This window comes from Parasteatoda tepidariorum, chromosome 9 (genome assembly GCF_982258835.1).
Source record: "Parasteatoda tepidariorum strain Cologne lab strain chromosome 9, Ptep-v5.0, whole genome shotgun sequence".
Lineage (NCBI taxonomy): Eukaryota > Metazoa > Arthropoda > Arachnida > Araneae > Theridiidae > Parasteatoda > Parasteatoda tepidariorum.
In genome coordinates, this window is record NC_141763.1 from 58,991,376 (window position 1) to 59,005,544 (window position 14,169).

Genomic DNA, 14,169 nt, shown 5'->3' on the forward strand with positions numbered 1-14,169 from the left:
TGATACAACTTTAAACTTAATCTAAATTTATTACGTATTAGGTTTGGTTGCCAACAATGCAAATTGCAAAAAGTAAACAACCAATGAAAAAATAGTATCTAACTAAAGCACTTTCCAAACGTGAAAAGAAGTGAAGAAAATTGTTAATCATTAGTTTAACAAGCAGTGACTGTTTTTGTAAGATCCTGCTGGATATGGCAAGATAACTCCTGATAAGATAACGACATTTCGCAAATAACAGCTGTTGTCATTCCCCTAATAAAAATTAAAGTGTTGCCACGTATAAAAGCTGTTTGAAATTAATATTTAGGTGTTGCCATTCTGAGATCAACAATAAATAGAAATCAGTTTTTTTTACCTATAACCGCCTGTGAGTTAAAATTTATTTTATTATAATTTTAAGTTTCACTTCGTACTGTATGCGTCCATTGGATACTGGTTAGCGTGCCTGACAAATCAGAATCCAATAGAAGCATTTTGTAATTGAGGTGGTGAGTTCGAATCCTAATTAAAATATATAGTCGATTTTGAAACATTTTCTATTTTAAATGAAGCAATTATTGATAATTCAATCATTAAATGGCGCCATTAGTATCAGCACTTATAATCCATAAAAATTAATAATTATTTTAAAAACTAGATGGAGCAGCGAGTATGGAATGATTTTGTTTGTAAACCAAAACTGTACCGCCTGCATATTTTGTAAACAGATTAAATATTGCCCTCCTTAAATAACAAATCTAAATTAATGAGTAGTGCCATCGCTAAGAAATAATACAAAAAATAATCTGAAACTAAAATAAGGCATTCAAGCGGGTAGAAATAGATGACATGCGACTTTTCTTAAAAATCAGAACTAAATCTTGTGTTGCCACTGAAAGTTGGAAATTTTCAGGGGCGGATCAATAAATTTTTCCTTGGAGGGGGGGAGTCATAGACTCAGATGCCCCCCCACACAATTAATTTTACTATATAAAAGAAATTTTTTTGAAAAAAAAACTGGGGTTTTTAATGCTAGTCTTCTTATTTATTTTTTTCATAATGAACTATAGAATAATACATAAATAATTCAAGTATTCAAAATCTTTAAATAATAAATGTAATGCGTTTTTTAGAAACTTTGGCAAATCTGTCAATGCTTTTTCCAAACAACTTTCCAATGCTTTTTCCAATGCAGCATCCAAATCAATTTCTGGATTAATCTTTAATAATGCGAGCACATTTAATCGTTCTTGATTTTGAGTTGCTCTAAGCCAAGTTTTGAGACGTCGAAGAGTTGAAAAGGAACATTCTGCTGCACTAATTGACAGAGTTGTTAAAATTCTCAGCAACATATTGATCGATGGGTACAAATCGATGTCACAGGTATTAATAATCTTGGAAAGATCGTTGAGCACTTTAAGTCCTGCTTCTGTTTCAAGCTGCCATTTTGCCACCCAAAGACGAAATCCTGTTTCGACAACTTTTACGGAGGCATTTAAGAGATTCTTATCAAACTGGGCAGTTTCACGAACGGCTGTAAGATCTTCTTCTGTAACAGTTTGACGTGGTAAAAAAACTTGTAGATTAAAAAGTTTCATCACATCTGGGAAAAGTCTGCCCTTTAAATCTGTTAAAATATTATCTAATAAAGGAATATAAAAAGCCTTCCGAAAATATTCTTCTGGGATCTGGTTTGGCTGATTATTATTTCTTTGTGTTTGTCGAGAAACTAAACGTTTTGGTCGCAACTCTACATTTAATTGTTCAGCAGCATCTCGAGCTTCAAAAAACAATTGTTGAAAAACAGTATCGGAGCTTTTTCTTTTATCCTCGAGAATAGTAATAGTATCAGTCAAAGCGGTTGTGGCCCTTTTTAAGTCCAGGGATGGAGTTTGAAGAAGACGACTGAGCGGTACTGTTGTTCCTAAAATGTAAAACAAAACAATAAATATTATTCACGATAAGTATACATTGTAGAATACTAATTAAAAAACGAAAATTATCGATTTAAATATCTTGAAGCATAATATCTGCCTAAGACATCACAGAGACAAATTGTTGAAATGATGAACTCTGAGTTTTGCAGAGCATATAGTAAGGATTGAGCATCTGAAGCTGTTTTAGCATCCTGCAAAGTTGAAATTGTTTCCAAAGCCTTACATATCTTGGATAAAGAGTCTCATTGAAACTGCAAATGTCCATCGTGTTTTTCCACCCAACGTGCCTCACAAATTCCTTGGGGTGTTGATCCATCTAATGCATCACAAGATGTTAAGTGTCTTTTTCCAGAAGCATTAAAAAATGCAACAACTTTTCTCATTGTATCAGATGTGTTGCGGATGACAGAAGCCTTAGACGACTTCGCTAATGAATTATTCAAAATATAGTTGATACACGGACAACGTTTTGCATAAATAGCAGTTTTAATTATTTCTTGAGCAGCTCCTTTTGTTTCCGAAGCCATGACAGTACAACTATCAGTACCAACTCCATCGCATTTGATTATGTTTACATTAAAATTCTTGCAAATTTCCAAAACAATATTAGCCAAGGCGATTCCTGTCAACCGAGGTTATTCATTCAAATCTTCAGATTGAATCATTTTGTATGCATCACAAAATGTGATAAAATCATCTCTGATCTCTCCACTGCAAAAATGTTAAGATAAAGAAACAGCATCAGAGGCCAGTAATTAATGATTTAGGTTTAATTAAGATAGAAATAACTGAATCACGCACATGACAGTGCACTTACACATATATGTTTACAACCAACGCTAAAGCAAGCGTTGCCAAACTACACAACTGAAATACGTACAATTATGGTTGCCATATAAATAGTAATACAAAATAAACCAGGGAGTAAGTGTGATTATTCTCAACACCCTCCCTTAATCACACATTCATTTACATTTATCTCAACCTAGGTTTGGGTAAACATTTTGTAAACATATCAGCTAATTGATTTTCAGTGGGTACATAGACAAGATTTATATTATACAATTTTATGATGTCCCTAACATATTTCAATTTAATGTCTAAGTGATTCAACCTAGCACAGTTATTTTCATTTAAAATGGCTTTAATTTCAGACTGGTTATCTTCATATATTGAAACATTAATCTTATCAATCCCTAAAATTTCTTTCGTTATATTATAGAGCAGGGGTAAGCAACCTTTGTAATCAACGGGCCAATTAAAATTTTTTGGTGGCCCGCACATAAAGTAACACTTATTAATAATTTACAAAACTTTATTTATAATAAACATTAGAATAAAAAATATATAAAATTTAAAAAAAAGTAAGGATTTCATATAAAAATTTTAATGCAAAATAAAAACAAACAAGAAAAGAACAATAAAACGAATTTACTTGAAATTTTTAATGAGAAATTTGGCACTGCTTTTTCGTTACAAACTGATCAATATCAGCCGGAATTGATAAGTACGCAGCTTTCTACGTGCGTTACTACTACACGTACGCAGCTTTCTAATCGTGCGTCACTCAGTCTGGATCGGTGGTCATTTTTGATTAATTTCATGGTTGAAAATAATTGTTCGCAAACATACGTGCTTCCGAACAGAGACATCATTTGCTTTGCATTTTTCGTCAAAAGTGGAAATTTTTCAGGACTCACACACGATTTATAAAAATTTTCGATGTTTACTGAGAAAAATTAATTTTTTTAAATCGGTATTATTCTGCATGTCAATCACTTCCATTCGAAAGTCTTCGGGAACTGTATCCACATCGATATTAAATGGCGAGGAAAACATTCTCATGGAAACCGCTGTCTTCTCAGCTTTGAACAGTTTGAATCGTAATTGAAATTCGTTGATTAAAATGTATATATATTGTGCGTATTTTTGAGAGGTAGTATCGTTTAAGTGAGACACATTATTCTGCAAAAGAAACTGTTTCCACAATTTTAATTTGAGCTCAAAGCCCTGAATTTTATCATACAAATTGTGAATAAACTGTCCTTTGCCTTGAAGTTCCCCATTAAGATCATTGAGATGCTGAGTCATGTCGATACGAAGCCCAAAACCTCACATCCATTCTTTATTACCAAAATGAGGAAAGGCATATCCCTTCATATCCATGAACAATTGTATTTCGCATTTTAAGTTGTATACTCTTTTTAGCATGCTACCTCTAATAAGCCAACGTACTTCGGTATTAAAAACCACGTCGCCATATTCAGTTTCTAAATCTTTCAGCAAATCTTTAAATTCACGGTGATTTAACGCGCGACATTATAAAATTAATTCGTTTAATTATTAGTACTGTGACATTTGGCAAACTCAATCTTTTCGCACACAAATTTTCCTGGTGAATTATGCAGTGGTTAACGAATATTTCCCTTCCTGTGACCTTCTTAATGTCTTGAAATAGCCTTCCCGATACTCCTACCTTCATGCTTGACATTACTCGTGCTCCATCTGTCGATATACCAATAATCTTTTATAATGAAATTGAAAAATTTTCCAACACTGACTTTAGTTCATCGTACAGGTCTTGGCCGGTTGTAGTCCCTTGCATTGGAATCAGTGAACACAATTCTTCGGTAATATTAAATTTGGTGTCAATACCATGTAAAAATATAGCCAGTTGTGCTGTATCGCTAATATCGCAACTCTCATCAAGTGCCAAAGAACAGTATTCGAATTTTGCAATGCGTTCACGAAGCGTTGTTGCTATGTTCTCGGACAAGTCTTCAATTCTCCTTGCAATGGTGAATCTTGATAAACTAATGTTTGAAATAATATTTATTTTATCAGGAAATGCTATTTCTGCAACAGCAGTCAGACATTCTCTTATCATCTCTCCATCCGCAAAGAGTTTCATTTTATTTGCCAGTATTTGACTGACAACAAACCTACCCTTTACTGCCGTATTTGATAAAATTACTTGATTTTTAAAAATAACCTGTTGGTTTCCCAAGTTTTTCTCTATTAGATTAAACTTATCTATCCGGAGTTGTCCTGTTAAGTTTTTATATTGTTGTTCATGTTTTGTATCGTAATGCCTTTTTATGTTATATTCTTTTTCTCTGAGCATATTAAGCATACAGCTTTATCTTTGACGAAAGTGAAAAAATAATCAAATTTCCACTTTTCTTGGAAATGCCTGTGCTCATCCGCAGCCTTCCGTTTCTTTGTTTGCTTTTCGGACATGCTATTATGGATTGCACTAATATTGCACTCACGTCTTTCAAGAAACACAAGAATTGCTAGTTAACAGCTACCAGTCTGACTGATTGTGTGATAGAAGTGTCTCGAATGAATCAATAAAATGTATTTATCACGGAACACACATTTATTTATAATTAATAGGTTTACACATTATAATTATACATTTCTAACATTATTTGCAATATCAACGACTTTCAGACGTAACAACGTGTGTCACTCGCCAGGAATTGGCTGGTAGAGTGTTTTTATCTGATAGTGTTCACCGACAAGTGCTTCCTCTTCAGCCTCACTTTCTAATTGCGGCAAGCCAGTCTATAGGTGGCGCTACAACACAGATGTGGTCGCAAGTGCTGCCGCCACAGAAGCAAACACAAACAAGCACAGACTCGGGGCGTTCGTATTGCATTTTTACGAGTGAGTAACTCGTCACAAAAAATTGTTTCGGTTTAGTATGTACTACCATTTTATTATCATTAATTTTATAACAATACGATCGGAGAAAGTCGAAAAATAAATTCAATTTTAGAAATGCTTAGCTGGCCGCATAAACATGTTTAACGGACAGCGTGTTGCTCACCCCTGTTATAGAGTATAATTAGATCCTGAATAGCTTTTGCTAAGGCCAAAATTTCTGCCTCAGTAGAGGACAGAGCAATAGGTGTTTGTCCTGTGATTTGGTTTGTCAAAAAACAATCATTAAGGAAAATTATATACCCAGAAATAGATTTTCTGTCATGTGTATCAGCCCCCAAATCAGCATCAGCATAAATATCAATAACATTATCAGTATCAGATTTACAAAATAATAATTTGAGTTCAGATGTCCCTTTCAAATACCGAAGAACTCTCTTCAGACCAGCCCAAGCACTATTAGTGGGCTGCTCTTGAATCTGGCTTAGACATTTCACTGAGTATAAAATATCAGGGCGGGTTGTCATTGATAAGTAAAGTAAAGCACCAACAAGTTCACGATAGGGACCATGAAATTCTTCACCACTCACAAAATTTGATGAAGTTGATTGCACTAGAGGAGTATCAGATGGTTTACAATCTACCATCCTGAATTTATTTAGAATTTTCTCAACATAAGCTTTTTGGTCTAAAGAAAGTTTGTCGTGGGAATATTCTAAATTTATTCCAAGAAATTTATTTGCAATTTCAGCCTTGGACATTTCAAATTCATTTCTGAGTAGTTGAATCACAACTCTTACCTCAGAACCAGCAATGAGTAAGTCATCAATATATAGTACAATAAATATTTCACTCTGTTCCGATCTTCTCACAAAAATGCATGCTTCACAGTTTAGCTGTTGGAAGTTTAAGTGAATTATAAAATCAGTGAATCACTTGAATCATTGCCTGGGTGCTTGCTTAAGTCCATAAAGACTTTTAAGAAGCTTGCACACACGACCACTATTATCATTATAACCCATTGGTTGTTCCATGTAGTTTGTCTCTTGGAGATCACCATTTAGAAATGCAGTTTTAACATCTAATGCATAGATTTCAGGATTCTTTTGAGTAATGATTGCCAGCACAAGTCTAAGTGATGATATGCTAATCACAGGAGCATAGGTCTCAAAATAATCAATGCCTGGCTTCTGTTCAAAGCCACGGGCAACCAGCCTAGCTTTGCATTATTTCACTTGATTCGCAAAACCCATTTACAGGACATAGGCTTTTCATCCTTTGGCAGTTCAACTACACTTCAACCACACTTCATTTTTTTTAGAGACTCTATTTCCTCATTCATGGCTTTCTTCCATAGGACTTGCTCTTCTTTCGGCATGTTTCTATATCCTCAAATGATACAGAGTCAAGAGTTGTCACATTAGCTTCGTACACAAAATAATCATCTAATTTGGCAGGCAATTTAACATTTCTTTTTTGTCTACTTTTTTCATCACTTTTAGATTCCGCATCACATTGATCAGGGATTATTTCTTCATTAGTAATATTTTCATCTTCTATGGGAAAACCATCTTCAACTGAGATAAATTTCTTCTTCTCTTCATTGAAGTGTACGTTTCTAGATACCACAACATGATTTGTGACCGGGTCCAATAAACGATAATCCATAGTGGAATATCCTATAAAAGCCATCCTTTTGGATTTGGGATCCAGCTTCTTTCTGAAGTTATCTGGAATTCTCATGTATGCATCACAACCAAAGACTTTGATAATATTAAAATCAATTTGCTTACCATATTTCAGCTCAAAAGGTAGATCCCCAACAGTCTGGTTTGGAATCCGATTTTTTAGGTGTGCAGCTGTCTGTACAGCATAACCCCAATAGTATTTAGGGAGCTTCGCTTCATATATTAGAGCTCGAGCCTTCTGTAAAAGATACCTGTTTGCTCTCTCAGCAACACCGTTCAAAGGAGGTGAATATGGCGGAGCAGGATCTATCATGACACCTCTTTTCTTGCAATAACGTGCTAATTCACTAAATACAAATTCCTTGGCATTATCACAACGGATTTTGTCAGGGTTTCATTTGGCCGATTTTCAATCGTTGATTTAATGACATCGGAGTCCGCAGGTAATGACATCAATAAGTAAATGACAACGTCCATATCTTTAACTTCTGCACCTGAGAATCGTAATTCGTTCACGATGGCTAACAGTTCATTTATATGTTGCTGCATACTGCAATCTTGGCGTTTCTTCAAAGTTTCAAGTTTCTTTCGAACTAGGATTTGACTAATAGCACTTATTTTCAAATATTTCTGTTCTAAACTAGTCCATATCTGACAAGCAGATGATTCTGTCACCATAGTTGCTAATATAGTATAATAAATAAGGGTTAGCAGTAGAGCGTAAGCCTTTTTTGCATCTTTGATTTCAGCATCTTTCGTTACATCAGCTTCAGTTTCTAAATATTTATCAAGTTCCTTCGCTGCAAAAATAGCTTCAACACGACACTTGAATAAAGCAAAGTTCTTACCGCTAAACGGTTCAAAACAGTATTTAGTGTTATCGTCACGTACTTCCATTTCAAATTTCGCTTCCACGTGATTCAGATCAAAATTAAAATACAAGCAATATAAATGCTTCACTCACTTCTAGCGTGTTCAATATCAGAACCACGCTCTGCTGTTAAGATAAAGAATCAGCATCAGAGGCCAGTAATTAATGAATTAAGTTTAATTAAGATAGAAATAACTGAATCACGCACATGACAGTGCAGTGCACTTACGCATATACGTTTACAACCAACGCTAAAACAAGCGTTGCCAAAGTACACAACTGAAATACGTACAGTTATGGTTGCCATATAAATAGTAATACAAAATAAACCAGGGCGTAAGTGTGATTATTCTCAACAAAAAATAGCGAAAAGATAAACTTGACTGCTCCTTGTGAGAAATATCAGTTGTTTCGTAAAAAATGAAATAAATGATTCTTGAAATAGTGAAGAACATATTTAGATGAAAAGAAAAATCGATTTTTCCGACCTACCCTGGTGTATATGCCCCCTTAAATAATTTTTAAAATATTTTATTTTTGTAAACTATTGAAAAATTATTATTTTCATTTATTTTTTTCAATGGGGGGAATACTTTCCATCTATCACCGATTGAACCACTTTTTTCATGTTTTCTATTGACCACTTTTGTCTCTTAGTCTTCCTCACGTAATTACGCACCATCTGTAAGAAAAGTAAATATTTTATATTCGTTTATATGCCATGCATTTTATCATTAATATATTTGTATGATGTTTTATTAATTATTTATACTTAATTTATATATTATTATATTGTATATATATTTAATGTTATATATTATTATAATATATATTTGTTGCATAAATGAGACAAAACTCATGGGCCATCCCATTCTGCCCCTCGAGTTAAAATTTCAAAAATGTCACGTGACTACCATTAACCATTTATGTTTCGATCATTGCATCATGAAATATATATTTAAAAACATGACTAATTAAATGGAATTTAAAGTTAATTGGGGACAAAATACGGAAAGAAGGCTAACCTTGCTTCGAAAATTTCCAAATATTACAGTAAGACATGCATTTTATAAGTAAAAGTTGCCTAAGTGATTAAATGAATTCCAGCAGACAGACGCTACTCATCAGTGTCTTGCATGCAACTGAGGCTCGAGAAGCTTTGCTACGCTACTCTAGTGCCACTGGCGGGAAATAAATGCCGTATCCCGTTCCACCCCGGTACTCCATTCTGCCCCCGTGTCCCCTAAGTCTCAGCATCATCGATGATTCATCTCGTATCTTAGTTTGAAGGCGGAGTGTTCCCAATTCACGAACGAAATTGTGAGTTCTGTCTTAAAAAAGCAAAACTTTTATAAATTAAACTCATCTCATATCATCCTAATCTGAGACACCATTTTTTAATGATGCAAAAGTGATTTCCGACAGTAACGCAATCTTGATTTATGTTCCAAACATGGGAGAAGATCAGTAGGTCTCATGATCAATGCATGGGAAGGAGATCAGCATCATCGATGTTTCATCTCATATTTTAGTCTGGAGGCGGAGTGTTCCCAATTCACGAACAAAATTGTGAGTTCTGTCTTAAAAAAGCAAAACTTTTATAAATTAAAACCATCTCATATCATCCTAATCTGAGACACCATTTTTTAATGATGCAAAACTGATTTCCGACAGTAACGCAATCTTGATTTATGTTCCAAACATGGCAGAAGATCAGTAGGTCTCATGATCAATGCATGGAAAGGAGATCAGCATCATCGACGTTTCATCTCGCATTTTAGTCTGGAGGCGAAGTGTTCCCAATTCACCAGCAAAATTGTGAGTTCTGTCGTTAAAATCAAAACTTATAACAAATTAAAACCGTCTCATATTATCCTAATCTGAGACATATATATATATATATATATATATATATATATATATATATATATATATATATATATATATATATATATATATATATATATATATATATATATATATATATATATATATATATATATATATATCATCTTTTACTTTAATAGTTCGAAATGCTTTTATAAGAATACTCATGAAGACCTAGTAAGATAAATGCACTCACTTACGGTGAAGTGTAAAGGATGCCCTTGTATGTAAAATGAGTTTTCTTTCAGAACACTTGCATGATGAAAAAAACTGAATAATTTTTATAGGCATTACAATATGAATTCGCTGTTTTGCAATTCATGATGGAACCTAACAAATTTAAGCGATCTTTACGACCTCGCCTGAGAGAGAGCGACTAAATACATCATTCTACTTTCTTACACAGTTAGGTGAGCACAAAACATTCTTTTTTCAGGTTTTGTGACAGAATGAAAATGTGTTCCAATGGAACATCATGACAAAGGGTTGGAAAGTGCCTCTTTACTTTCCCCCGAAAATTCAGGTTATGTAATAAGTCACCACAGAATGGAGCGGGTGTCAATGACAGAATATGTAATATTAATCCCTTTTGTTCAATTGTTAAACTGATTTTTAGGATTCAATGTTTCTGCGTCACTGTTATTATCATATGCAGGAAGTATGTTTCACTGCCTCTCTTCTCAATACGATGTGATACGGAGGAATAATTAAAATTTATCGCCCATTTTCTCTGTGTGTGCCCGAATTACTGAAAGAAGATTTTATTTTAAACGAAAATTGGAGTGAAGAAGTGCAATTTTTGTACATGTGCTCACATTTTTGGAATATTTAGAAACTATTCAGAAGTTCATAGGTATGGGGTGAGTAATAATTAAGTTTTATGGCTGTTCAATTATTAATTTGAATAATTCTATTTGCATCTAAAAATTTGCTCTCTCGAATCTTTCTAATTCATTTAAAGTTGAAAATGTCTCTTCCAATAAACTTTACTAACTAATTAACTATACCAGCAATCTTTTTTCCCGTTTCTTTTATTGTTGTTTCATATTCAGATATTTTTATAATAGCTTTTGTATGTGTTAAAATAAATTATCAAAATATTTAAAATTGAAATTTTTGTTAAAAGATCATATCGTCGCTTTGAAACTAAACCGTGTGGTAACTCAAAAAAGCAAGTTTTTCAGGAGAGCGATTTCAAACTTTCCGCGCTAATGCTAATCGCGGCGATGCGATGACGATTCATCTGCTCTTTAAATTAACTTTATGGAACTATAAAGATAATAGGTTGTTTTTCTAAAAGGGTGACTTTTTTTACACAAAATGACCCAAAAATCTCATTTTTCGACTTTTTTGAGTTACAACGGTTTTGTTTCAAAACGACGATATGGAAAAATAGATTCATTAATAGTCATAAATTTATTAATATAAATCCTAAATAAGACGTTTATTTAAGATTTTTTTATATTAAATATAGAAGTTTAATTGAAATGTTATCAAAACCGCGTATTAGTGACTGGCGCAGTGTAGCCATTCCTGGCTTTTGTGCCAATAAACTCCAAACAACCAACCAAACCCGTGTTTGGAAAAATTCAAAATTTCAAGGCTATTAATATTTGAGTTATATTTGTTTTTCAAAGATCTATGTAAATTAATCCACTTGCGTAGGTGTTGAGAAATATACTGAGTTAAATCGCGAGTTAAACATTTAATTTTATAGATACAATTAGCATTTCAAAGAGGAGAAGTAAAAAAGAATTGGCTTGGATAAGTGCCTTGCATTGTATTAATCCTCAGAATTAGCGGAAAATTTTTCCTGATGCTGGATGCTAGTCTAAATTAGCAGATGACCAAAAAAATATTTTTTAGGAAGAAAATTTTGTATACAAGCAACCTTGTGCAAAGCAACAGTGGAAATTTTGCAATAAAGTATTAAAAGTATATATATATATATATATATATATATATATATATATATATATATATATATATATATATATATATATATATATATATATATATATATATATATATATATATATATATATATATATAAGAAGAGAGTGGAATGATAACACATAGCCAATCACAGAAGACTTCCAGTTAGTAACGCATAAAACAGCCAATCAAAATTGAGAACGCATGTGTGTGAAGAGGTAATAATTTTTAATAATGCTATCTGCAGAAATGTTACAACTAAACTTACCAGCTAAATCTTGTTGCGATTTTTATTTTGTATTGAATGTGTGAAATGGCAACGGATTATATTTCTGAAGAAGAGCCTCAGAGCTCAAATAAATCTTATTAGGCTAAATTAAGCCTTACATATTGAAACGCAGTGCTATAAGCGAAAGCAGAGAGCACGCCGCACTTTACTATACTCAATGTGTGAAATATATTGAACAGAGTTTACTTTAAAATACTTATATCTCTTATAAAAAATGGATCGCTGTGAATATCTTAGGCGATATCAACAGCGACATAGGGCTGAACATAATTTATCAGCACAAAATTACCGGGAACATAATCGTCGTACTATCAATACGCGACAGCGGAATGCGTTGAAGAGTCAACATTGAAGAAACGTTGAAGAGTCAAGACGTTTAAATGAAAACGATTAATATGGAGAAAAAAAATTGATAAAAAATGTTGTATATAAGGAGGTTTTAATTTTATCATTGTTTTTCCTTACTTTTAATTGTTTTTTACTTACTTTCAAATATTAATTAACAGTTCATATTTGTTTGAGATATTTCTTAAATAATGCATAAAAGTGCAAATCATTGGTACTCAAAATGATGTGAAAAGAAAAGTCAATGAAAAATTTACATAGCTAGGATTTTAATAAACATTTACCCGTATGCCCTAAATAAGGGCGGGTCGGGGTAAATTCTTCCATAGCTAGGTTTTGTGAATATTCAGAGATCTATTGTAAATAATTTTTAATTTTATTGTTTTCACCTTATTTTTTATAACAATTCAGACAAAAATGTTTAGGGTCAGGTGGGGTACAATGGGTCACTTTTTAGCTATTTTTGCATTCTAAGTCTTGTAGCAATAAAATCATAAAACTTTCCTGGTTTTTTTTAATAGCAACTTGACATTACATTCCTTCAGGTCATTTTTATGTAATTTTAACATTTATTTTTTAATTATAAGTTAATTAAACTTGGCTTGAAAAGGGTTGACTCATTTTACTCCATTTTGGGGTAAAATGGGTCATAATGCAAAATGATTTTTAAAGAATGTATTTATTAGTAAATACATTAAAACAAAAATGTAATCTATCACATATGATGTTAAACAATATAATATTCAAATTTTAAAGTAGTATTGCTCACGGTTATTACAAAGTGGTTCTTCTAAAACTTTTACAACATCGTTTTTTTCTACTATGTCAATGTCCTCTTTTTCAGGAAAAACATAATAATTCCCTATTCTGGATTTGGTTACATTCTTCACATGTATATCTTCACCTTCAATATTTGTGATTTGACCAACAAATCTTTTCACAGACATTTTCCAGTTGTACTCAATAACTACCCATTTTCCAGGAGAAAGTTCACTAGTATTCTTTACCATCTTGCAATCAGATCGATCTGCTGTGGATTGGGATTTTTTTCCTTTTGCTTTTAACTGCGGCTATTCAAACTTCATTTTTTTCTTTTTCATTCATTCCATTCCTTCTTCATGAAGACGTTTAATTACTTCAGGTTCTGTCATAACTTCTCCAGCTCTGTGTTGTACCCTTTTTCTTCGTTTTTTGGAATTAATAACGGCAGCTTTAGTGGCACTTGATTGTACAGGTGATTAAGTCCTCAGGATTGCACATTTTAAATCCTTTAATGGCGATGACAATGAATTAATTGGGTCTTGAAGTTCTGCGTTAGCACCTGAAGTAGCTGGCGTAGACTCCTGTAATACTGCCGTATTTAAAGTAGTGGACGGCACATCCGACTGGTCAATGATTCTTTGAGTCAATACGATCCTATGTTCCACTTTTGTTATTTCAGGAGGAAACAACCCTGCACCTTTAAAGCCATTCACAGCATGATCTTTCCGCAAACTTTCAAACAGTTTTTTCAAAAGATGAGGAAACACAGCTTTGCAAACCTTCTGCATCCTTGTTTCTCGAAAC

The 14,169-nt window shown here is 33.0% G+C and overlaps 2 protein-coding genes and 1 pseudogene across 2 annotated transcripts in view; 1 reads left to right on the plus strand and 2 right to left on the minus strand.

Annotated features, from left to right (window-relative positions):
* Nucleotides 1-2,554: 2,554 nt before the first annotated feature.
* On the minus strand, nucleotides 2,555-4,830 carry LOC139426840 (general transcription factor II-I repeat domain-containing protein 2A-like). Its single transcript, XM_071186942.1, has 2 exons — nucleotides 4,481-4,830; nucleotides 2,555-2,630 (listed from the first exon to the last, which is right to left on the minus strand). The coding sequence occupies exons 1-2, from the start codon at nucleotides 4,828-4,830 to the stop codon at nucleotides 2,555-2,557; spliced, it is 426 nt and encodes a 141-aa protein (XP_071043043.1).
* A 901-nt stretch (nucleotides 4,831-5,731) lies between these two features.
* On the minus strand, nucleotides 5,732-6,349 carry LOC139426839 (uncharacterized; annotated as a pseudogene).
* Nucleotides 6,350-10,872: 4,523 nt separating this feature from the next.
* Nucleotides 10,873-14,169, plus strand: part of LOC107439934 (carbohydrate sulfotransferase 1) — a 75,673-nt gene continuing 72,376 nt past the window's right edge. Inside the window, exon 1 of the mRNA XM_087151901.1 lies at nucleotides 10,873-10,894. Within this exon, the coding sequence (XP_087008027.1) occupies nucleotides 10,890-10,894 (5 nt within the window). The 5' untranslated portion in view covers nucleotides 10,873-10,889. The remainder of the gene's footprint in view (nucleotides 10,895-14,169) is intronic.